At 56.1% G+C, this 25,072-nt stretch overlaps 2 protein-coding genes across 2 annotated transcripts in view; both read left to right on the top strand.

Annotated features, from left to right (window-relative positions):
• Positions 1 to 276: 276 nt before the first annotated feature.
• The window catches only part of LOC127464027 (zinc finger protein 551-like), a gene marked incomplete at its 3' end in the record, with an annotated part of 68,060 nt that continues 43,264 nt past the window's right edge, over positions 277 to 25,072 (top strand). Inside the window, exons 1-2 of the mRNA XM_051774122.1 lie at positions 277 to 294; positions 878 to 1,194. Of these exons, the coding sequence (XP_051630082.1) occupies positions 277 to 294; positions 878 to 1,194 (335 nt within the window). The remainder of the gene's footprint in view (positions 295 to 877; positions 1,195 to 25,072) is intronic.
• On the top strand, positions 20,646 to 23,651 carry LOC127464022 (class II histocompatibility antigen, B-L beta chain-like). Its single transcript, XM_051774117.1, has 5 exons — positions 20,646 to 21,277; positions 21,789 to 22,058; positions 22,754 to 23,035; positions 23,304 to 23,410; positions 23,523 to 23,651. The coding sequence occupies exons 1-5, from the start codon at positions 21,193 to 21,195 to the stop codon at positions 23,649 to 23,651; spliced, it is 873 nt and encodes a 290-aa protein (XP_051630077.1). The 5' UTR covers positions 20,646 to 21,192.

Here is a 25,072-nt window from a genome sequence, read left to right as displayed (position 1 = left end):
GAGGGCGGGAGCCGAGAGAGGAGGGCCGGCCGGCCCCGGGAGGCAGAGTGGGGAGAAGTGAGCCCTGGGACCCCCCTGGCAACACTCAAGGGGACCCCGGAGAGTGGGAACCCCCCGGAGCCGCGGGACCCCCGGCAGCCCGGAGAAGGGGGACCCCCAATGCAGGCAGAAGTGCCATCAGACCAGACAGGGTGGACCCCCCTAACCCCAGAGAGCAGAGAGGGGGAACTCCTGGGAGGGGTTCTTGGGCTGAATGTTGGTGTTTTGGGGGTTTTTATGGACAGAAGTTGCCCGGTGAGTCCTAGAGCTGGACTTGGGCAGGAGGAGTCCCCAAGGAAACACACTCACCCCTTGTTTCCCTCCCTATCAGGATTTCTGCTTCCCAAAGCTTGGGCGGATGGAGGAGGAGGCTGCGAGGAAGAGGAAGATGCCTTGGGCCCCCCAGGCAGGTGAGGAGGAAGTCAGTGCCCCTTTGGGTGGGTCTTTTGTCTTTTGTGGCCGTCCTGCCGGGGCCGGAGTTGGGGGGATGTCCTTGGGCTTCCCTGTGGGCCGGAGGCAAATCCCCTGCGTGTCCTTGTTGGTTCCTGCCCCAGGCCCCGAGGTGAGGCCGGAGAGCGCGGAGGACAAATCCCCCCGGCAGAGCCTGGTGGGAGAGGCCATTTTGAAGGGCTCCCCGGCGCAGGAAGGCAGCGGGGAGGAAAAGGGCCGGAGATGCCCCCACAGGAGGGGCTCCAAAGCCAGCCCAGGGGGCTGTGAGGAGGAAAGAGCCAGCGTGTGCCGGGAAGGCGGCCGGAGCTTGAGGCGGAGCTGCGAGCTGGTGGTCCCTGAGCAGCCTCCCAGCAGGGAGAAACCCTTCAGGTGCTTGAAATGTGGGAAGAGCTTCAGCAAGAGATCAAACCTCCTTGCGCACCAGCACATCCACACTGGGGAACGGCCCTACACGTGTGGGGAGTGTGGGAAGAGCTTCAGGAAGAGCTGCACCCTCCACAGGCACCGTCGCATCCACACTGGGGAACAGCCCTACACATGTGGGGAGTGTGGGAAGAGCTTCAAACAGAGCTCCAACCTCCTCAGACACCAGACGATCCACAGTGGGGAACGGCCCTACACGTGTGAGGAGTGTGGGAAGAGCTTCAAGCGGAGCTCCTACCTGCTCCAACACCAGAGGATCCACAGTGGGGAAAGGCCCTACATGTGTGAGGAATGTGGGAAGAGCTTCAATCAGATCTCCGCCCTGTGCCGACACCAGATGATCCACAGTGGGAACGGCCCTACACGTGTGGGGAGTGTGGGAAGAGCTTCAGGGACAGCTCCAGCCTTTGCAAACACCGTTGCATCCACACCAGGGAATGGCCCTACAAGTGCTTGGAATGTGGGAAGAGCTTCTGCACAAGCACCAAGCTGCTCAGCCACCAGCACATCCCCACTGGGGAACAGCCCTACACGTGTAGGAATGTGGGACAGCTCCACCCTCTACACCCACCGTCCCATCCACATCAGGGAGAGGCCTCACAAGTGTGGGGAGTGTGGGAAGAGCTTCAGGGACAGCTCTGCCTTGACCTCCCACCAACGGACCCACCGGTAAGAGAAGCCCCGAGTGCCCCGACTGCGGGAAGAGCTTCGGCCGCTGCTCCAACTCCATCAGCCATGGGAGGACCCGCGTTGGATGATCCACAGGGACCCCCGTTGGGCACAGACCTGATGTGCTGGTTTAAAGGTAAACCAGCAGGGGAAATGACAGCGGTGACACCTAGAATGGGATGGAACACCTGGAATGGGAATGAGAATGCCTGGGATGGGAATGGGGACATCAGGAATGGGATGGGGACAATAGCAATGGGATGGGAACACCAGGAATGGGAATGGGAACACCTGGAATGGGAATTGGGACATTGGGAGCAGATTGGGGACACTAGGAATGGGAATGGGGGCAGCAGGAATGGGAATGGGGACACGTGGAACGGGGAAGGAACACCTGGAATGGGAATGGGAACACCTGGAATGGAAATGGGGACACCAGGAATGGCAACACCTGGAATTGGAATGGAGACACCTGGAATGGGAACACCTGGAATGGGAATGGGGACACCTGGAATGGGAATGGAAACACCTGGAATGGGAATGGAAACACCTGGAATGGGAATGGGGGCAGCAGGAATGGGAATGGGAACACCTGGAACTGGAATGGAAACACCTGGAATGGGAACACCTGGAATGGGAATAGGAACATCTGGAATGGGAATGGAAACACCAGGAATGGGAATGAAAACACCTGGAATGGGAATGGGAACACCTGGAATTGGAATGGGAACACGTGGAACGGGAATGGGAACACCTGGATTGGAAATGGGGACACCAGGAATGGGAACACCTGGAATTGGAATGGAGACACCTGGAATGGGAACACCTGGAATGGGAATGGGAACACCTGGAATGGGAATGGGAACACCTGGAATGGAAGTGGGGACACCAGGAATGGGAATGGGAACACCTGGAACTGGAATGGAAACACCTGGAATGGGAACACCTGGAATTGGAATAGGAACAACTGGAATGGGAATGGGGACACCAGGAATGGGAATGGAAACACCTGGAATGGGAATGGGAACACCTGGAATGGAAATGGGGACACTAGGAATGGGAATGGGGACACCAGGAATGGGAATGGAAACACCTGGAATGGGAATGGGGGCAGCAGGAATGGGAATGGGGACACCTGGAATGGGAATGGGGACATCAGGAATGGGAATGGGGACACCTGGGCTGGCAATGGGAACATTGGGAATGGGAATGGGAACATCGGGAGCAGGTTGGGAACACCAGGAATGGGAATGGGATCACCTGGGATTGGAATGGGGACAGCTGGAATGGGAATGGGAACATTGGGAGCAGACTGGGGACACCAGGAATTGGAATGGGGACACCTGGAATGGGAATGGAGACACCTGGAATGGGAATAGGGAAAACAAAGGTGGGATGGGAACACCTGGAATGGGAATGGGGACAATAGGAATGGGAATGGAGACACCTGGAATATAAATGGGAACACCAAGAACTGGGAATGGGGAAAACAGAAGTGGGATGGGAACACCAGGAATGGGAGGACAGACAATAGGAATGGGAATGGGGACACCTAAAATGGGATGGAACACCTGGAAAGGGAATTGGAACACATGGAATGGGAATGGGAACATATGGAATGGGAATGGGAACACTTTGAATGGGAATGGGAACTCCTGGAATGGGAATGGGGACACCTAAAATGGGATGGGAACAACTAGAATGGGATGGGAACACCTGGAACAGGAATGCAAACCCGTGGAATGGGAATGGGAACAGCCGGGCCCGGGCTGTGTCCCTGGGGAAACAGGAGGCCAGGCCCAAAAGAGTTAACTAAGAAATTGGGGCCTGCTAACAAGCTACCAACATCCAAGAGCATCTGTGCTCGTTCTGTTCTACTGACTGGAGCAAAGCTTCAGAGAATAGTACAGGAACATGTCCTAGGCCTAGAGGGGATAAATTAGAGAGACAGCAGGATCAGGGAGACATTGGAAGAGGAGGAATAGGCCGGGAGCCAGGGCTTTTTCCAAGCTTCAGTGAGTGGGTCAAGAAGAATGGAAGAGAAGGAAGGTCAAGCTGAGGAAGATGAGTTGAAGCCCCCAGAGCCATGGAGGAAGAGTGGAAGTACCCTCAGGATTGAGGGCCAAGAGAAACACCGCCCCAAGCCCTGCCTGAGCTCCACCTCTACTCCGCCTGTTATTAATATGCATCGATAGATGTTGTAATCACTTGAATATGCATTTAATCCCAGCTGAAGATTGGATAAAAATGCTGATTTTGTGTGAAGCCTTCCAGCAAGTTTGTCCAGCGCCAGCTGGCTTGCTCCCAACGTTGAATAAACAAATACCTTGCTGCTTAAAGATAAAAAAGTCTCTGAGCAGTTTCTCGGACCGATTTTTCGCATTCAGCGCCCGGTCAGTCCCAGGATGATCCCACTCACTCCTGGTCTCTCCCAGTTGCTCCCAGTTTCCTCCATGTGGTCCCACTCATTCCCAGTTGCCCCCAGAAGCTTCCAGCATGATCCCAGTTGCTCACAACCACTTCCAGTCATCCCCAGTGCACTTCCACTTCCTCCCAGTATGATCCCAATCACCTCCTGCATGATCCCACTATTTCCTGGTATGATCCCAGGATGACCCCAGTCACCCTCAGTGTGGTCTCAGTTGCTCCCATCATGGGCCAAGGTGCTCCCACTGTGATCCCAGTATGGTCCCAGTTGCTCCCAGTTGCCCCTAGCACAGATCCAGTCACTCCAAGTATGATGCCAGTCCTCCCTCCTGACAGTCCCAGTCAATCCCAGTTGCTTTTATTGTAGATCCAGTCACTGAATTCCTTCCAGTTGCCCCCAGCCTGGTCCTAATTCCCCTTCACATAGTCCCAGTCACTCCCAGTATGGTCCCAGTCACCCCCACCATGGTTGCAGACACTCCCAGTATATCCCAGTAGAGCCCTCAGCATGCTCGTAGTCCTTCCCAGTCACTCCCAGATGCCCCAGTAACATTCCAGTTTCCACCAGTATGATCCCAGTGACTCCAAGGCACTCCCACTATATCCTATTTGGCCTCCAGTTTCTCCCAGTAGCCCTCAGTGTGGTCCAGTTGCTCCCAGTATGATCCCTGTTGCCCCAGTTCTGGTCCTGGAGGGTCCCAGTGTGCTCAGATCCTGCTCCCGGGGGGGTCCTGCTGGATCCTGGTCCTGGTCCCGGTGTATCCTGGTGTCCCAGTCCATCCCAGTCTGTCCCAGTCCATCCCAGTCTGTCCCAGTCCATCACAGTCCATCCCAGTCCATCCCAATCCCTTCCCAGCCGTTTCCCAGGTCCTGCCCCCCCGCCCCCCAAGATGCTGACGGGGTCGGGGCTCCGTCTTTGGCTTCGTCTCCCTGGGCCTGCCTGGAATGAAGGGGCCGCTGGGACACTGCGGGACCTCCTGAAACCAAAGGAACCCCGGGAGAATTTGGATACTCCTGGAATCAAGGCACAATTGGGACACTGCAGGGCCCTATGGAAAAAAAGGAACCTTGTGACACTGCGGAATTCCTGGAATCCAGGGGCCTTTGGGACATGGGGGCCTCATGGAACCAAAGGAACCCTGAGGTGTTTCCGAAGGTCATGGAATCAAGGGGCCACTGGGACACTGCAGGGCCTCTGGGAATTAAAGGAACACTGGGACACTGGGACAGGACATTCCCCTGCAATGGCACCAAGACAATGCCCCATTTGCAAAGGGGTCAGTGCTGAGCTGAGAGGGGGCCAGGCCAAGGCAGGAGATGTTGGACCCCAGACTGGTTTGACCCCAAATGAAGCCCCTGATGGTGAGGGAACCCCTGGAGTCCAAGGCCTGTCAGTCCTTGGGTTTCTACCAGAAAGGGCCAGTCCCCTTTCCCAGGGGCAGGTTCTTCCAACAGAACCCTTCTTGGGGGTGTGTGGAGATTCCTGCCTTGGCTGGGGACCCCCCAAGGTCACTGCTGGAGGTTGAGAGCAGAGATCTCCCCACAAGCGCTGCTCTGGGGGAGTTCCATCCATCTCTAATTAAAAATTCTTGCTTGTTTGCCACCTTTAGTAGAATTGCTTCAACAATTGCTTTAGTGTATTGCCCTGTCATATCTTATCCTGCACTACTGGTAGTTTTAGTGTGTATGTTGTGTAATAAATAATTCTGGTTTAGTCCTTTTGTCTGATCATTATTAGTAATAAGTAGTTCATTTATATAAATGTAACTGCTTTTCCAACATTAAAACCTGTGGGACAAAACTGGTTCAATCCCATCTCTATAATTCCTTAAATTCAAAACATTGGCATAACCCAAGGCTGAGATTGGATCCAGCTGCCCCCAGGCTCCTCTGGGAGCAGAGTTTAGAAAGCCAGGGAGTCCGTTCTGCGCCTCGGGACTCCAGGGCAGGACTTCTCCCATCAACTTTGTCTGAGCCTTGAACTCCCCCTGCCACAGGGGGGATGGGGAAAAGGGAGCAGGAAAGGGGAGAAAAGGTGGGAAAAAGGGGGCGTGGGACCCCTTCAGCTGAGGGGCCAAAGGGGTGGGACCCCCAAAGGGAGCACAGGGAAGCTGTGGTTTAGTGGGACAATAGGAAAGGGGTGGGAGAGAAGGGAAAAGTGGTGGGCTGAGAGCCCCAAAACTGAGTGTGAGGAGTGCTGGGACCCCAAAGTTATTGGGAGAGGGACGGGAGACCCCAACTGAGTGCAGAGGGGGTCTGGGGGCTGGGGAGACCATAGGAAAGGGGTGGGAGAGGGGCAGAAAACGGGGGTGGGACAGCAGGAAGAGGAGTCCCATGGGGGTCCCTTGGTGTCCCCATCACTTGAGCCCTGGAGCAGTTCCCTGGGGCTCTGGGGGGGTTGGATCTGCACTGGGGGGTCCCCAAACCCCCTGTCCATCCCTGGGGGGCTGATGGGGGGTTCCCCTCCACCCAACAGCCAGTGCTGCAGTGGCCACGGGGGAAAAGGTGGGAAAAGGGGGGTCTGGGGTGGCCCCTGAGCTCCCACCCTGCTGTGGGGTATCACAGCCAGCACGGCTTCCCCAGAGGAAAGGCCTGCTGATCAAACCTGAGTTACTTTATGACAACATCACCCCCTGGCTGATCAAGGGAAGGCACTTGATGGGACCTTCTTGGGTTTCAGTGAAGCTTCCCATAGTGTCTGTGCCCAGATCCCTCTGGACAAAGTGTCCAGCCCAGAGCTGGATAAACACACCCTGTGCTGGGCGAGCAATGGGCTCCCGGGTCGGGCACAGAGGGTGGCAGTGACTGGGGGACATCAGATGGGGGTCACTAGGGGGGTTCCCCAGGGCTCCACCTGGGCCCTGTGCTCTCCAACATCTCCATCCGTGACTTGGGCGCACCACTGGAAGGGACACGGAGCAAGTTTGCAGATGAGCCCAACCTGGGAGGAGCTGCTGAGTCCCTGGAGGGCAGGGAGGCCCTGCAGAGAGACCTGGACAGATCCCAGGGCTGGGAATCACCACCCATGGAAGTTCAACAAGGGGCAGGGCCGGATTCTGCCCCTGGGATGGGCAACCCCAGATGTGGGGACAGAGTGGGAATGAGAGGCTGGAGAGCAGTGCTGGGAAAGGGCCCTGGGGGTCCTGGGGGTGCCCACTTGGCCAGGAGTCAGCAGTGCCCTGGCAGCCAGGAGGGACAACCCTGTCCTGGGGGCATCAGGCCCAGCATGGCCGGGCCAGGGAGGGGATTGTCCCGCTCTGCTCTGCCCTGGGGCGGCCTCACCTCAATAGTGGGGCACTCTGGGGGGACACAATGGAAGGAAGAGATTGAGCCAGTCGAGAGTGTCCAAAGGAGGCCACCAGGATGGGGAAGGCTCTGCAGGGGAAGCCTTAGGAGGAGCAGCTCAGGGCACTTGGGGTGTTCAGCTGCACAAGAGGAGACTGAGGGGAGACCTCATGGCAGTTCCAACTTCCTCAGGAGGGGCAGAGGAGGGGCAGGCCCTGAGCTCTGCTCCGGGGGGACCAGGGACAGCAGCCAGGGAATGGCCTGGAGTTGTGTCAGGGCAGGCTCAGGTTGGATGTTAGAAAGAGGTTCTTCCCCCCCAGGGTGGTTGGCACTGAACAGGCTCCCCAGGGCAGTGGGCACAGCACCAAGGCTGACAGAGCTCCAGGACAGTTTGGATGATCCTCTGGGGCACAGGCTGTGAAGCTTGGGGATGGGCCTGGGCAGAGCTGAGGGTTGGACTTGATGATCCCTCTGGGGTCCCTTCCAACTCACACATTCTTTCATTCTGGGATTCTGTAACACTTTGCCTGCTTTGCTGCTTCTGTGAACATGAGTTCCTTATAGAATCATAGAATCATAGAATCAGCTGGGTTGGAAGGGACCTCCGAGATCATCAAGTCCAACCCTTGATCCAACACTGCTGCAGTTACTCGACCATGGCACTGGTGCCACATCCAGTCTCTTTTTAAAAATCTCCAGGGACTGGGAATCCACCACTTCCCTGGGCAGCCCATTCCAATGTCTGACCACCCTCTCTGTGAAGAAATTCTTTCTAATATCTAACCTAAACCTCTCCTGGCACAACTTGAGGCCATGCCCCCTTGTCTTACTGATCGCTGCCTGGGAAAAGAGACCAACCCCCACCTGGCTCCCCCCTCCTGTCAGGGAGTTGTAGAGAGTGAGGAGGTCTCCCCTGAGCCTCCTCTTCTCCAGGCTGAACAGCCCCAGCTCCCTCAGCCTCTCCTCATAGGACTTGTGCTCCAGCCCCTTCCCCATCCTCGTTGCCCTCCTCTGGACCTGCTCCAGGACCTCAATGTCCTTCCTGAACTGAGGGCCCAGAACTGGACACAGCACTCCAGGGGTGGCCTCAGCAGTGCTGAGTCCAGGGGAAGAATCACTTCCTTGGACCTGCTGGCCACACTGTTCCTGATTGTATTAGGGAGGGTTCAAAACCATACTGAAACTCAAAACCAAGACACCATTAAAAGCTTAACAAAAACCAATATTTATTACCAAGAGGTGGCCAACAAAACGAACAAACCCAAAAGGGTGAAAGGAGGAGAGAAATAAGCCCCCAGTTCCCCAGCTGTTGCCCATAAAGTTCTCTTACTGACCTAGCAGGCCTATAATTACCCAGAGCAGAAGCTGCATCCTTGGAGAGTCAGTAAGTTCACAAACTGGCAGGTGTCCCCGCCAAAGGCAACATTGTCCTTGGTGTGAAGTTAGCTCTCCCCAAGAAAGCACTATCTGCTTTTTATACAATTAACTGAGTGGCCACAGCCTCCCAGGAGTGGCCAGCACTGCCCAGCCCGAGGCCCTCAGTCCCACCCCGGTTATGTCAGTGCATCCCTTCTGTGCACGTGAGAACTTGGGAAATCCCCTCACACACACACAGTGTGTTTTGGGGGTCTTTCTTAATTGAGTCTGGGGCCGAGCCTTCCTCATCCTCCACCTCAATCTCTCCTTCAAGCGACCTTGGAGGACAACTGGCCAATCACAGAACACCAATTAAAACAGTTTATACACAAGTTCTTCCTCCATGGATGAATTCACTTTTTATCATTGAACTTGGTAGGGAGAATATAAACTCCTGCAGGTGGCTGGGGCCAAACACAGACCCAAAGGATCAGCATAAATTCCCCCTAGTACAGATAAACAAGCGCAGGGAAAGCCCCGTGTGCGCAGAAGAGATGCACTGACATCACCAAGGGGTGGGACTGAGGGCTCTGGCTGGGCGGTGCTGGCCACACCTGCCGAGGTTGAGGGGACTCAATTAATTGTGTAAAAGCAGATAGCTCTTTTTTTGGAGGGGAGCAAGCTTCACATCAAGGACAACGTTGCCTTTGGCAGGGACACCTGCCAGTTTGTGAACTTACTGACTCTCCAAGGATGCAGCTTCTGCCATTGGTAATTACAGGCATTCTAGGTCATTGAGATAACTTTATGGGCAACAGCTGGGTGACTGGGGGAGGTCATGCTGGGGGCTTATTTCTCTCTTCCTTCCTCTCCTTTGGGTGTGTTCGTTTTGTTGGCCACCTCTTGCTAATAAAGATCAGTTTTGTTGAGCTTTCAATGGTGTCGTGGTTTCAGCTTCAGTATGATCCGAACCCTCCCCAATACAGCCAGCCAAAGGGACGGTGGGTTGACAGGCCCAGCTCTCTGAAAGATGAGTTGAGGGCTCTGAGCCAGAGAGGGGATGAGAGCCAGGTCCAGGCTTGGGAATTGCCGGGAGGGGAAAGGGATGTCTAAGAACAAGTCCCTCAGGAGAGGGAAGCAGAGAGGCTGAGTTTTGACCCCAGCACAAAGGTGTGCAGGGCAGAGCAGAGTATATGCCCACATAAGATTCTTGTGCATCCGTCTTTGCAGTTCTGACAGGCACTTCTTGTCACAGCCTGTCCTCTCCATTCCAGAATAGGCCCTGGCAACCAAAGAACCAACACCCCACACCATAGTGCAGACCAACCCATGTGCTTTGGGCCCTTTTGTTGTCCTATCCATTCTGGCCTATCCCCACCATTCTGGAATGGCCTCTGGAAACCAAAGAACCAAGCCCCCACCACGTGACAGTTCAACCCCATCCATGTGCCAAGGGCTCCTTTGTGGTGTCACAGCCTGTCCTCTCCATTCTGGAATGGGCCCTGGCAACCAAAGAACCAACGCCCTACAACCCCAAAGTGAAGCCCCACCTTTGTGCCATGGGCCCTCTTGTGATGTCACAGCCTATCCCCTCCATTCCAGAATGGCTGCTGGAAACCAAAAAACCAATGTCTCACAACCCCTAGTGCAGCCCAACCCCTGTGCCATGGGCCCCTTTGTGATGTCACAGCCTGTCCTCTCCATTCTGGAATAGCCCCTGGAAACCAAAGAACCAACACCTCACACCCCCACAGTGCAGCCCCACCTGTCTGCCACGGGACTCTTTGGGATGTCACGGCCTTTCCCCCAGGAAAGAAAACCTGGAACCTTTGGGTTTCACATGCAGTTGGGGGGACACCCTGGGCATTCCATGGGCAGCAAGAGCTTTCTGTCCTGGCACTTTTTGTCTGGCAGGAGTCTTCAGCTCTGTTCAGTTTGGGCAGTCAGACTGGCAATTTCAGAGCAGGTCTCTTGCAAGTGAACGACAGCCCTTCCCTCCAGGAAAGAAACCCCTTACCCTCGGTCTCTTCTCCTGTTCCTTAAAACACAACCTGCTGGGGAGCTTTCTGGGATCTCTTCTCTTGGGAATTGGGAAGACAGACCCGCTCCCATGTTTACACCTCAGGCAAAACCACCCTTTTACACCTTTCCCAACCCTCCCCAACCTTTCCCAAAGCCCAGATTTTACAGGTGTCCTGTAATTATGGCCCAATCTTACTGATATGGTTTGAACCTGGCTCCCTGCCAAGTCTCCAAACCTTACCACCAGAGTTCCCCCCCCAAACCTCAGGGAGAAGAGGGAGAAAAAAAAAACCTAAGAAAACCCGAAACGAGAGAGAGACAACCAAAGTGAGATATATATTTACACTTATATACAATTAAAATAAGGGAAAGGGAAGGGGGAAGGGAAAAGGAACACACCCAAAATATTATATATATATAAATATCGCAATTAGGAGCCCAATATCTATCCACTAAAAGAGTTAGCAAAGAAATAGCTCACTACTCTCCTGGGACAACCGAGGGTCGCTCCAGAACGATCGCCGGCAACCTCTGTCTCCCAAGGTCGGCAAGGCCTAACCAGGCCTCGCTCCCCAACACGGCAGATCAACAGCAGGGAACCTGCACCTCCAAGCCGCCGGAAGGAAAGAGAGCGAAGGCCTCTCCTCCTTTCTTATAATCTGACTTACGTAAAAATCGTAGGGAATACTGGGTAAATCTGGACCCTTCCTTGGTTACAAACTGGTCACCAAGGAAGGCCTAGCCCAAACCACCCCATTCTCCACCCCTTATTCCATACTATTTTTACGTAACACCTATGTCTCACGTTCGCCTACATCCCGCGCGTATAGATACACATATACATATATATATATATAGTCCTTGTTGGTCTTTCGGCGCAGTTGTCTCGTCGTTGGAAAATCAATACCGATGTCAGTTCAGTTCAGTCCAGATCTTTGGTCTCCTCAGTCACAATTACAGTTCTGATTAATGGCTGTTTCATCACTGGACTGTCTCATCACTGGATACCAGCACCAGCTTAGTTCAGGTCTCTCTCTCTCTCATCTGGTGACTGGCTTCCTGTGAAAACACAACTCAGGACATACAATCAGTTTTTCCCCAAGGCTAAATTTCCTTGAGGCACACACTGGATGACTCCATCCTTCCTCATTACCCACCACGTATATCCTGGCCCTTGAGCAAAGACAATCCCACGAATGGGTTTGTCTTGGCCTGAGGCAGGGGTAACCCAAACAGCTTTCCCTAGCATTCCCCTCAAATGGATTGCTGGAACTTTATCTCCATCAACAATGTGAAGGGATTCTGCTTGTGCGGGGCCAGCTCGGTTGACAGAACCCCTGGTGTTAACTAGCCAGGCAGCCTTGGCTAAGTTCTTGTCCCAGTTTTTATAAGTCCCCTCACCTAGTGGCTTTAGAGTTGTCTTCAACAGTCCGTTATATCTCTCAACCTTCCCAGCAGCTGGTGCATGATAAGGAATGTGGTACACCCATTCGATACCATGTTCCCTCGCCCAAGTGGTGACTAATTCATTTTTGAAATGAGTCCCATTGTCCGACTCAATACGTTCTAGGGTCCTGTGTCTCCACAGGACTTGCTTTTCAAGACCCAGAATGGTATTCCGGGCCGTTGCGTGGGGCACTGAAAAAGTCTCTAACCATCCTGTTGCTGCTTCCACCATGGTAAGTACATAGCACTTACCTTGACGGGGTCTGTGGCAGTTTGATATAATCAACCTGCCATGCCTCTCCATACTTATACTTATCCCACCGTCCACCATACCACAGGGGCTTCAGTCTTTTCGCCTGCTTAATAGCGGCACAAGTCTCACAATCATGGATAACTTCAGAAATGATATCCATGGTTAAATCCACCCCTCGGTCTCGTGCCCATCTATGGGTGGCATCTCGGCCCTGATGACCGGAAGCATCATGGGCCCATCGAGCTAGAAACAGCTCTCCCTTCTGCTGCCAGTCTAGGTCTACTTGTGACACTCCTATCTGTGCAGCTCGGTCCGCTTCTCTGTTGTTATTGTGTTCTTCATTAGCTCGCTTCTTGGACACCTGGGCATCTACATGGTGGACTCTCACATTCAGACTCTTCGCTCTGGCAGCGATGTCCTGCCACAAGTCAGCAGCCCAGATGGGTTTTCCTCCACGCCTCCAGTTCATCTTCTTCCATCGGTCTAACCATCCCCATAGGGCATTGGCTATCATCCACGAGTCTGTGTAGAGGTAGAGCCTTGGCCATCCTTCTCGTTCAGCAATGTCCAGGGCCAATTGGACGGCTTTGAGCTCTGCAAATTGACTGGACTCGCCTTGACCTTCTACAGATTCTGCCACTCGTCGGGTGGGATTCCAAACGGCCGCTTTCCACTTCCGGTGGCAAAAGGCCTTAAAATCAAGTACCCAAAATTCATGGCCTGTCCTTTTTCCCAGAAAAGAAGGCGTGGTGAACTCTCCAGACCAGGGAATTGGAAGATCTCCCCAAAACTCCTTTGGTACACGCTGCAGGGCCAACAATTCCTCTGCTCTGCCCTGTCGGCGCTGCTTTGTCTCATCTGGGTCCCCAGAAACCGTCAGGCAAAGCCGGGGAATAAAATCTCTGAGCAGTTGGTTGGGTTCCAGAGGTGACCCTACTTCATTCAGCGCTGAAGGGACACAGGAATTGCTCTCTAACACCTGTACATCAGTTCTCAAAACTTTTAACTCTTTCTACATTTTAGCAGACAAAGGAATTCCTGTCCCTGGGCTTACCAGTTCTCTGCAGGAATTCTTATTCTCTCTTCTATTGGCTCTGGATTTCTCACTTTGCATGATGCTTAGTCCACAGTTTCTATCCTTTTCTTGTATTTTCCCTGGATAAAGAGAGCCTCAGTAACTGTCTGTGTTAGTTTTGTCTCTGTCTCTGGTTTCTCTAAGGGACTTTGTAGTTTAGAAATTCTGCCTTCTTGGTGTCCAGGTCTCAAAAATAGATTTCTCTGCCAGGTCTCTGACCACTGAAATATGGCAGGCCTTAAACTTTTCCTTTGTTTTTCTAACAAATGGCCATGGCCCAGAACTTGTCCATCATCCATTGTCTCTTGCCCCCATTCAATCTCCTGCCAGCAGTTTCTCCCCACTGCTGGGTGGGCTCCTTTGTCAAGCACTAGAACTTGTTGGGTAACAGGCCCAGTCCTGTTGCACATTTTTCATGGGGATCTGCAGGAGGGCATTGAGTCTTCCATGAGCAAATTGGCAGAGGACCCCAAGCTGGCTTGCAGTGTGGATGTGCTGGAGGGTAGGAAGGCTGTGCAGAGGGACCTGGACAGGCTGGACCTCTGGGCCGAGCCTGTGGGCATGAGGTTCAAGAGTGCCTTTGGTGCCTTTGGGGCCTCTGGCCACAATAACCCCCTGCAGCTCCAGGCCGGGGGCAGAGGAGCTGCAAAGGGTCCCCGTGCAAGAGGCCCTGGGGGTGCTGGTGGACAGAGGCTGAACCTGAGCCAGCGGGTGCCCGGGTGGGCAAGAAGGCCAAGGGCAGGCTGGCCTGGATCAGAAAAAGTGTGGCAGCAGGAGCAGGGCAGGGATTCTTCTGCTGGACTGGGCACTGGTGAGGCCACCCCTGGAGTGCTGTGTCCAGCTCTGGGCCCCTCCATTCAGGGAGAACCTTGAGGGGCTGCAGTGGGTGGAGAGCAGGGCAATGGCGCTGGGCAAGGGTCTGCAGTGCATGGCCTGTGAGGAGCAGCTGAGGGAGCTGGGCTTCTCCAGCCTGGAGAAGAGGAGGCTCGGGGCTGACCTTCTCCCTGTCCACAACTTCCTGACAGGAGGCTGGAGCCAGGTGGGGGTCAGCCCCTTCTCCGAGGCAACAGGCGACAGGACAAGAGGACACGAGGACCTGCCTGTCAGGGGCTGTTTGTCAGGGACAGGAGCAGGACTTTTTGGAGAGAAAGAGGGATTAGGTCTTGAAATGGGCTGCCCAGGGAGGTGGTGGAGTCAGCGTCCCTGGAGGTGTTTAAGCAAAGACTGGCCATGGCACTGAGTGCCGTGCTCTGCTTGACGTGCTGGGGATGGGGCGTAGGCTGGACGCCGGTTGATCTCACAAGTCTCTGCCAAGCTCAGGGACTCTGGGCTTCTGTGCCACCCCAGCCTTTGGGGACAGCGTGCTGGTGGCTCAGAGGCTCCGTCCTTGCCTTGCCTTGCCCATCTGCTGGCTGCCAGGCAAGGGCCTTGTGACATCACAGCCTCTGTGGAACAGCACGGGGGCTGAAAAGTGTCAGTGCTGCGTCCCCGTGCCCAGAGCCTGGGCAGAAGTCGGCTGGCAGGGACGGGCAGAGACTGTGCAGAGGTGTCAGCTCGTCCCGCAGCAGCACCATGCCCAGCCAGGGCATCTCCTGGCTCCTCAGGCTCTCGGTGCTCCTGCTCTTGCCTGGCCCACTGGAGCCTTGCAGCCGTGCCACAGGTGCCATTGCTGAGAACCGGGGTTTGCCTTGGATGGCCCCTTGGCAGAAAAGGCAGGAGAGGCTGGAGAGAGGGGAAGGAGGGGGGTCAGGCCGCTGGGATGGTGCCGGCGGGCCGTGAGCCCGAAGCCAGCAAGGCCTTGGGCCCACACGGTGTCAGGGGAGGACTGAGAGCCCCCAGGGAGGAGGAAAGCTGGGCAGGCCCCAAGGCTCCTGGGCCTCTTCCTTGGCAGCCCTTTGGCCAAGGCCCCCAGGCAGAGGTGGGGCTCAGCCCCTGCCCAGCAATGGGGCACAGGCTGAGCCCCAGGGACACCAGACCCAGGCGGCCTGAGCTCTTCTTCCTGCAGCGTCTGCCTGGGGCAGCCCAGCCAGGCCTGAGTCTCTGCAGGAGAGGCCAAGCCCAGCCAGAGAGGGCTCAGCCCTCTGAGGCTGCACTCACTGCAAAGGGAACAAAACATTGGCCCAGAGGACATCCTGCCCCCAAATGGAGAACTGCAAAGGTCAAGAATAAAAAAGTCACCCCCCTCCAATCTTCAAGAAATGTTTACACCTCTTTCCTAAAAGCATCCAGGACTTGGGTCACCCAATTTTCTCTCTGACAAGGGTTTTTCCATGGTTCCCCTCAATTCCCAGGTTCAAGGGGGTCCCAGAACACTTTGGGATGCACTGGATGCTGTGTTGGGGTGCAGATGTCCCCCCAAAACTCCCCCAGAACAGGGTGACACAAGGGGGGGCAGAGAGGGGTCCCCATTCCTGATCCATCCTGGAACAACCACACTGGGGGCAACTGGGATCAGAGTGGGAGCAGCTGGGCCCCTGCTGGGCTCATACTGGGATCACACTGGGAGTGACTGCAATAATACTGAGAGAATGTGAGAGGTACTGCAACCATATTGGGGATGACTGGGATCAAACTGGATTATACTGGGAGTGTCTGCAAGCTCCAGGAATCATACTAGGGGTGACTGGACTCCTAGTGGGATCATACTGGGAGCAACTGGGACCATGCAGGGGGCAAATGGCATCGTCCAGGCAGTGACTGAAAGTGCCTGGGGCCAGACTGGACTCAGACTGGGAGTCCCTGAGAGGGAAAGGAACCATCCTGGGGAGGCTGGGAGTAACTGGGACCACCTTGGGGCAACTGGGATCCTATTGGGAGTGACTGGGACTGACTGGGAGTGACTGGGATCCTAGTGGGAGTGACCAGGCCATACTGGAACCATCCTGGGAGTGACTGTCAGTGCCTGGGATCATACTGGGAGCAACTGGGATCATGCTGGCAGCACAAAGGACAGAGGGAGGGGAGGGGAAAAGGGAAGGGAGGGAAAGAGAGGGGAGAGGGAATTTTAGAAAGTATAAAGAGGAAAGCAAGACAAAAAAAAATAAGAAAAATAAGAGAAAAAGCCAAGTTTCAATATTCAGTAAATGTGTGAGTCCCTGAGAGCTCCCAGGTCAAAGGCAGGTGAAGTGTTTGCAGGGGACAGGAGCCTGTTCAGGGCTCAGGAGCTGCTGCTGCCCAAAGGGAGGAAACGCACCGAGGGCTCGGAGCAGAGTTTGTGCTTTGGGGCCTTTGCCAAGAACCCGCAGGAGGGAAAGCAGTTCCAGCCAGGGGGGCCCAGGGGCTCCCAGGGTGATCTCAGTCACTTTTAGTCACATCCAGTCTGATCCCAGCATGATCCCAGTCACTCCCAGTCTGATTCCATTCTCTCCTAGCAGGATCCAAGTTACCCCCTGCAAGGTCCCAGTTGCTCCCAGTCAGTCCCAGTATAATCCCAGTCAGTCCTGGTGTCTCCCACTATATCCCAGTTGCCCCTAGTGTGGTCCCACTCACTCCCAGTTGTTCCCAGTAGCTTCCAGCATGATCCCAGTTGCTCACAGCCACTCCCAGTCACTCCCAGTGTGCTCCCAGTCGCTCCCACTATAATCCCAGTTACCTCCAGCATACTTGCTCCCAGTATATCCCAGTTGTGTCAGCATGGTCCCAACTGCCCTCAGAATGCTCCCAGTCACTCCCAGTATGACCCCAGTCACCCTCACTGTGGGCCCAGTTGTCCGAGCATGGGCCAAGCAGGTCCCACTGTGATCCCAGTGTGATCCCACTTGTCTCCAGCATGGTTCCACTTGCTCCCAGTTCCTCCCAGTGTGATCCCAGTTGCCCTGAGCACAGACTCAGTCACTCCCAGTATGATCCTGGTATGATCCCTGTATGATCCCAGTACAATCACAGTTACCCCTGCATGGTCTCAGTTGCTCCCAGTTGCCTCCAGCACAGATCCAGTCAATCCAAGTGTGATCCCAGTCTTCCCTCAGCATGGTCTCAGCCAATCCCAGTTGTCCCTTTGTAGATCCAGTCACTTCCAGTTGCTCCCAGTCTATGCCAGTTGCCTCCAGCATGCACCCTGGCACTCCCAGTCACTCCCACTTGCTTCCAGCATGGTCCCAGTTGCTTCCAGTTCCCCCTCTGTAGTTCCAGTCACTCCCAGTATGATCCTGGTCACTGACAGTCACTCCCAGGACACTTCCAATGTGGTCCTGGCCACTCTCACTATCATTCCAGTCACTCCCAGTCACTCCCAATTGGATCCCAATTGCCCTCAAAGGTGGTCCCAGTTGCTCCCAGTCCCCCCCAGGATGGTTCCTTTCCCTCTCAGGGACTCCCAGTCTGAGTCCAGTATGGCCCCAGGCACTTTCAGTCACTGCCTGGAGGAGGCCTTTTGCCCCTGCATGGTCCCAGTTGCTCCCAGTATGATTCCACTAGGAGTCCAGTCACTCCTAGTATGATCCCGGGAACTTGCAGTACGAATCCAGTTTGATCCCAGTCATCCCCAGTATGGTTGCAGTCACTCTCACATACTCCCAGTATTATTGCAGTCACTCCCAGTATGATCCCAGGATGATCCCAGTTGCCCCCAGCGTGGTTCCAGTAGCCCCCATTCACCCCTACTGTGTTTCAGTCACTCCCAGTATCATCCCTGTCACTCCCAGTCACCCCACTAGAGTTCCACTCCCTCCCAGTCCCTCCCAGGACCATCCCAGTAGCTCCCAGTGACACCCCAGATGGTGGCACTCACACCCAGGATGAACCCAGACATGCCCTGGCACTCCCAGGATAAAGCCATTTGCCCCCAGCAGGGTCCCAGTTCCTCCCAGTCACTGACTGTGGTTCCAGTTGCTCCCAGGATGATCCCTTGCACTCCCAGTCACTCCCATTATGATCCCAGTCAGTCTCAGTATGATCCCAGTCCCTCCTGGTCTCTCCCAGTATATCCCAGTTGCTGCCAATGTGGTCCCACTCACTCCCACTTGCTCCCAGTAGCTTCCAGCGTGATCCCAGTTGCTCACAGCCACTCCCAGTCACTGCCAGTGTGGTCCTAGTTGCTCCCAGTTTTTCCACTGTGATCCCAGTTGCTCCCAGTTGCCCTGGGCAGAGACCCAGTTGCTTTCAGTATGATCCCTGTCTGATCTCAGTCTGATCCCAGTCTGAATCCCAGTAATATCCCAGTATTATCCCAGTACAATCACAGTTGTCCCCAGCATGGGCCAAGTTGCTCCCAGTTGCCTCCAGCACAGATCCAGTCAATCCAAGTGTGATGCCAGTCTTCCCCCAGCATGGTCCCAGTCAATCCCAGTTGCCCCATTGTAGATCCAGTCACTCCCAGTCACTCCTAGTGTGGTCCCAGTCGCTCCCAGTATGATCCCAGGAACCTCCAGCGTGATCCCACTTGCTCCCAGTATATCCCAGTTGCACCAACATGGTCCCAACTGCCCTCAGAATGCTCCCAGTCATTCCCAGTATGACCCCAGTCACCCTCACTGTGGGCCCAGTTGTCCCCAGCATGGGCCAAGCTGCTCCCAGTTGCCTCCAGCACAGATCCAGTCAATCCAAGTGTGATGCCAGTCTTCCCCCAGCATGGTCCCAGCCAATCCCAGTTGCCCCACTGTAGATCCAGTCACTCCCAGTTGCTCCCAGTTGCCCCCCACATGGTCCAAGTCACTCCCAGTGTGCCCCCAGTCACCCCCACGATGGTTGCAGACTCTCCCAGTAGATCCCAGTTGCCCTCAGCATGCTCACAGTCATACCCAGTTACTTCCACTTGCCCCAGGATGCTTCCAGTTCCCATCAGTACAATCCCAGTCACTCCCAGTCCATGCCAGTTGCCTCCAGAATGCACCCTGTCACTCCCAGTCACTCCCACTTTCTTCCAGGATGATCCCAGTTGCTCCAAGTATGTCCCCAGTTGGCTTCCAGTATGGCCCCACTGGTTCCCAGTTCCCCCCTGAATACTTGCAGTCACTCCCAGTATGATCCCAGTCACTTACAGTCACTCCCAGGATGGTTCCAGTATGGTCCTGGTCACTCCCACTAGGATCCCAGTCACTCCCAGTTGGATCCCAGTTGCCCCCAAGGTGGTCCCAGTTGCTCCCAGTATGATCCCACTATGAGTCCAGTCACCCTCAGTACAATCCCAGTAACTTGCAGACACTTCCAGTACGAATCCAGTTTGTTCCCAGTCACTCCCAGTATGACCCCAGTCACACTCACTGTGTCCCCAATTTCTCCTAGCATGGACCAAGCTCTCCAACTGTGATCCAAGTATGATCCCAGTACTCCCCAGCATGGTCCCAGTTGCTCCCAGTTTCTCCCAGGATGATCCCAGTTGCCCCCAGCGTGGTTCCAGTTATTCCAATTCACCCCTATTATGGTTCCACTCACTCCCAAACACTCCCAGTATATCCCAGTTGCCCCCAACATGCTCCCAGTTGCTCCCAGTATGATCCCAGTTGCCCCAGTTCTGGTCCTGCTGGCTCCAGTCCAGGTCTGGGTGTATCCCGGTGTCCCCCCTGTCCCCCCACCCCGCTCTCACCCCCTTTTCTCTCCCCACAGAGCTCCTGAGCCGCCGGCGGCCGCAGCCCCTCCCCGTGGCCTCGGGCCCAGCCGGGACCCCCCAGTCCAGCCCCACCTGCACTTTGGGGGGGTTGTGTGTCCCCCCCGGCCCTGCTTTTGTTCACACCCCAGCCGGCTGCTCCCAGTGCTCCCAGTAAAGCTTCCCAGTTCTCTGCAGTCCCGGTTTTTGGGGGGGCAGTGAGGGGGCTCTGAAAATCCCAGGAATGGGGGGTTTGGGCACTTCCAGACCCACAAAATCCTTTGAACAGGGCTTTTGGGGACATTCAGACCCCAGAAATCTTGGGAACATGGGGGCTCTCCTAGATCCCAGAAGTTACAGGAACATCGTGGTTGGGGCACTCCCTGACCCCAAAATATTGGAAAAGAGGGGCTTGGACACTCCTAGACCATGAAACGCATGGGAATAGGGGGTTGGGGCATGCCCAGACCCTAAAAATCCCCGAGAAAGTTGGCTTGGGCACATCCAGAGCCCAAAATATTGGAAAAGAGGGGACTGGACACTCCCAGACCCTAAAAGTCCCAGGCAGAGTGGGATTTGGAAAGCGTCACACCCCCAGAATCCCAGGAACTGGAAATTATTGGGCACTCGGGGCCACCCAGAACCTCATCCCCACGTATCCAGGACAACCCAAACGCCAACCCCAGGAATCCGGGAACTCCCAGAACCCACCTTGGACCCCCCAAGGCCCGGGCAGGGTCAGCAGCAGCAGCCAATGGGAGCGAGCGCTGTTGGTGCGTCATCAGCTGCCGGGCAGACCCGTCCGGAACGGAGCCCTCCCCGAGTTCAGCCAGTCAGAGAAAGCCCTCAGGTGATTTTGGGGGCCCGTGGGAGCTGCGGGAGTCCCAGATGGGCGTTTTTGGGCGGCCCTGAGCTGCGGGAGCCCTGGCTGGGCATTTTTGGTGGGCCCTGAGCTCCCCCCTCCCCCGCAGCCCACGGACCCCCCGCACCCCCCAGGCCCGGGGCTGCCGCGGGGGCCCCCAACGGCCCTCAGCCAATCCCAAAGCGCCCACGCCGCCCGCGCCCAATCCCAGCGCGCCGCGCTGATGACTCATCAGTCGCCGGGAAGACGCCTCGAAAAAAGGGCCCCAACTGCGCCCTCAGCCAAGCCCAGCGCGCCCCAAACCCCCCAAAACGGCGCCGCCCGGCTGGTTTGGGGCTGTCAGCAGCTGTCCGGCGCTGGGCATGGAGCGTGTGCGGGGAGCTGGGGCCGTGCTGGCGGTGCTGGTGGTGCTGGGAGCCCCCCCGGCTGCGGGCGAGGAGCTGTCGGGTGAGCGGGGGGGGCGGGCAGGGGGTCGGGTGGGAAAGGGGGGGAAAGAGGGAGAAAAGAGGGGGTGGGAGCCCCAAAAGTGAGTGGGAGGGGGGTGGGAAGGCCCGGAGTGAGTGGGAGGGGGGTGGGAGCCCCAAAGTGAGGTTGGGGGGGTGTGGGGATTGAGGGGCCGGTGGGAAAGGGGTGGGAGAGGGGGACAAGGGGGTGTGGGAGAGCAGGCAGAGGGGTGCCCTGGGGGTCCCTGGGTGTCCCTTGAGCCCCGGAGCGGTTCCTTGGGGCTCTGGGGTGGTCGGATCGGCATTGGGGGGGTCCCCAACCCAGCTGTCCATCCCCGGGGGGCTGATGGGGGGGTTCCCCCCCAGCCAACAGCCGGTGCTGGGGCGTCCGTGGGGCAGAGGGGGGTGGGAAAGGGGGGTCCGGGGTGGCTCCCTGAGCTCCCACCCTGCTGTGGGGGGCTGGGGGATGATGGGGGGGGACGGGGCACCCCCTGACCCATGTCCTGCACACACAGGGGTGTTCCAGTTGTTGTCTCCGAGCGAGTGTCACTTCATCAACGGCACCGAGCGGGTGAGGCTCGTGGACAGGTACATCTGCAACCGGGAGCAGCTCCTGCACTTCGACAGTGATGTGGGGGTCTATGTGGGGGACACCCCGTTTGGGGAGATCCAAGCCAGGTACTTCAACAGCAACCCAGAAATCATTGAGCGTAAACGGGCTGAGGTGGACACGTTCTGCCGGCACAACTACGAGGTGTACACTCCACCTGCTATGGAGAGGAGAGGTGAGCGTGGGGCACAGCGGGTCCCATGGGCCCTCCCCCGGGAATGACTCTTGAGCCCCTCAAACCCTCACTGGGAATCACCCCAGACCCCACAGCCCTCCCTGTGCCCATCCCCTTGCCTTTTCCCCACTCCCAGTTCCTCCCAGTCCGTCCCAGTGTCTCCCAGTCCTTCCAATGCTCCCTAGTCACTCCCAGTCCATTCCAGTTATTCAGAGTCCATCCCAGTCCATCCCAGTCTCTCCCAGTGCCCCCCCCGCGTCTCCACCCCGCTGGGGCCACCGAGCTCACGCCCCTCAGCCAATCCCAGCGCGTCCCTCTGATGACGCTCCAGTTGCCAGGCAGACCCAAACCAAAGACTTCCCTCACCACGACTCAGCCTCCCAGTCCCCATCGCTTCCTTCCCAGTCCACACCAGTCACTCCCAGTCCACACCAGTCACTCCCAGTCCCTCTCACCCAACTCCCAGACCCTCTCAGTCCATTCCCAGTCGTTCTCACTTCACTCCCACATCTCCCAACTCTCTCCTCAGTGCCCCCCCAGCCCAGCCCCTTCTCCCCCACTCTATTCCCAGTCCCTCCCACTGCCATCCCAGTCCCTCCCACTGCCATCCCAGTCCCTCCCAGTGCCCTCCAAGGCCTCTGCCTTCCCTCCCAGTACCCCCCAGCTGAGCCCAGTGTCTCCCCCGTCCCTGCCAGTGCCCCCCAGCGTGTCCATCTCGCTGGTGCCGTCGAGCTCCCAGCCCGGCCCCGGCCGCCTGCTCTGCTCCGTGATGGATTTCTACCCTGCGCCGGTGCAGGTGAGGTGGTTCCAGGATGGGCAGGAGCTGCCGGAGCACGTGGTGGCCACCGACGTGGTCCCCAACGGGGACTGGAGCTACCAGGTGCTGGTGCTGCTGGAAATCCCCCCCCGGCACGGGGTCACCTACAGCTGCCAGGTGGAGCACGTCAGCCTGGAGCACCCCCTCAGCCGGCACTGGGGTACGGCCCGGCCCCCCCAGCCCCGGGGGGGCAACTGGGGGTGACTGGGAGGGAGTTTGGTGGGTGCTGGGGGTGATGGGAGGGGCGTTGGAGGGTCCTAAAGGGTCTGAGAGGGGCTGGGTGGGATCCCTGCAGGGGCTGGGAAGGGACTGGCAGGAGGTCGGAGGGACCCCCGGGTGGGCTGGGGGAGAGCGGGCCGGGCTCTGTGGGGTGCCGGGGGGTGCGTGGGAGGAGGTTTTGGGGGTGCTGACCCCCCGACTCCCCCCAGAGATGCCACCGGACACCGTCCGCAGCAAGATCCTGGTGGGGGTCGGGGGTTTCGTCTTGGGCTTGGTCTTCCTGGCGCTGGGGCTCAGCTTCTACCTGCGGGAGAAGGTAAAGGGGGGTCCCTAAATAGGAGTCGTGTCCCCCCCCCTTGCTCTCCCACAGCCTCTGGACCCCCCTGCCCCCCCGGCCCCCTCTCACCCCCTTTTCTCTCCCCACAGAGCTCCTGAGCCGCCGGCGGCCGCAGCCCCTCCCCGTGGCCTTGGGCCCAGCCAGGACCTCCCAATTTTGCCCCGCCCGCACTTTTGGGGGTCGTGTGTCCCCCCCAGCCCTCTCAGAGAGAATTAAATAAAGGAGCGTTTGCACTGCCTCTTTCTGCAGACCCCGATTCTCCTTTCTTCAGCAGACTCACCTGATCAGGGTAAGATTTCTTTTTCCCCACGCGCATGACTTTGTTCCGTAGCGCCGGGGTCACGCTACCTGTAAACGGCTGCTTCTCCCACGTCCTTCTGTTCGCCTTACGTCCCTCAGAACTCGACGAAGAGGAAGTCCCGTCCTGTTTCGGGCACCAGTTATTGATGGGGAGGCACGAACATAAGCTCACAGACCCTTAGGATCGGCAATATGTCAATTTATTATTTAAATCAGTTAACTTTTATACAGTTTATTTGTTTAGGGCACATGCTCACAATAAGGTGATTGGATAGATCAGTCTGTGCACGTGTCTCATGTCCCCAGTTCATTGGACCTGATGTTCTGTCCACGCGATCTGAAATCATCCTTGGCATAGAAACCTCTTTCTAATTAATCTGCTTTTAGGGTTTTACTAAATTTGCAGGTGTTTCATTATCTTCAGTTTCTCAAGGTTTTCTTTCTATAAACATATCATGTTCTCAAACCTTATAATTAGACACACAGCTAACAAGTATAAGCATCACATATTTTCACACAGTCTATAAGTATAAACAATACACACTTGACACTTCCATGGCAAGCAAGGCCTACAGAGTGCAGGAAAAACTGTTCACAGAAATCTCTGTGTCCGGTGACACTAAACTCCTGCTCCCAGAGGAGCCTGGGGGCAGCTGGATCCAATCTCAGCCTTGCATTGTGCCAATGGTTTGAATTTAAGGAATTATAGAGATGGGATTGAACCAGTTTTGTCCCATAGGTTTTAATGATGGAAAAGCAGTTATATTTATATCAATTAACTACTTATTCTTAAAAATGATCAGACAAAAGGACTAAACCAGAATTATTTACTACACAACATACACACTAAAACTACCAGTAGTACAGGATAAGATATGACAGGGCAATACACTAAAGCAATTGTTGAAGCAATTCTACTAAAGGTGGCAAACAAGCAAGAATTCTTAATTAGAGATGGATGGAACTCCCCCGGACCAGCGCTCGTGGGGAGATCTCTGCTCTCAACCTCCAGCAGTGACCTTGGGGGGTCCCCAGCCAAGGCAGGAATCTCCACACACCCCCCAAGAAGGGTTCTGTTGGAAGAACCTGCCCCTGGGAAAGGGGACTGGCCCTTTCTGGTAGAAACCCATGGACTGACAGGCCTTGGACTCCAGGGCTTCCCTCACCATCACGGGCTTCATTTGGGGTGAAACCAGTCTGGGGTCCAACATCTCCTGCCTTGGCCTGGCCCCCTCTCAGCTCAGCACTGACCCCTTTGCAAATGGGGCATTGTCTTGGTGCCATTGCAGGGGGATGTCCTGCCCCAGTGTCCCAGTGTTCCTTTAATTCCCAGAGGCCCTG

Source organism: Manacus candei, unplaced genomic scaffold (genome assembly GCF_025592945.1).
Source record: "Manacus candei isolate 608988 ecotype Guabito, Panama unplaced genomic scaffold, ASM2559294v1 h1tg000185l, whole genome shotgun sequence".
In the NCBI taxonomy this organism is placed as follows: Eukaryota; Metazoa; Chordata; class Aves; order Passeriformes; family Pipridae; genus Manacus; species Manacus candei.
Note: the sequence above shows the minus strand (reverse complement) of the source record. Positions and strands in the feature narration are given on the sequence as shown.

Coding starts and splice junctions, on each gene's coding strand:
- LOC127464022 (XM_051774117.1), top strand. CDS start 21,193: ATGGAGCGTGTGCGGGGAGCTGGGGCCGTGCTGGCGGTGCTGGTGGTG. Junction 22,059..22,753: donor ACCTGCTATGGAGAGGAGAG/GTGAGCGTGGGG, acceptor CGTCCCTGCCAG/TGCCCCCCAGCGTGTCCATC. Junction 23,036..23,303: donor CCCCCTCAGCCGGCACTGGG/GTACGGCCCGGC, acceptor GACTCCCCCCAG/AGATGCCACCGGACACCGTC.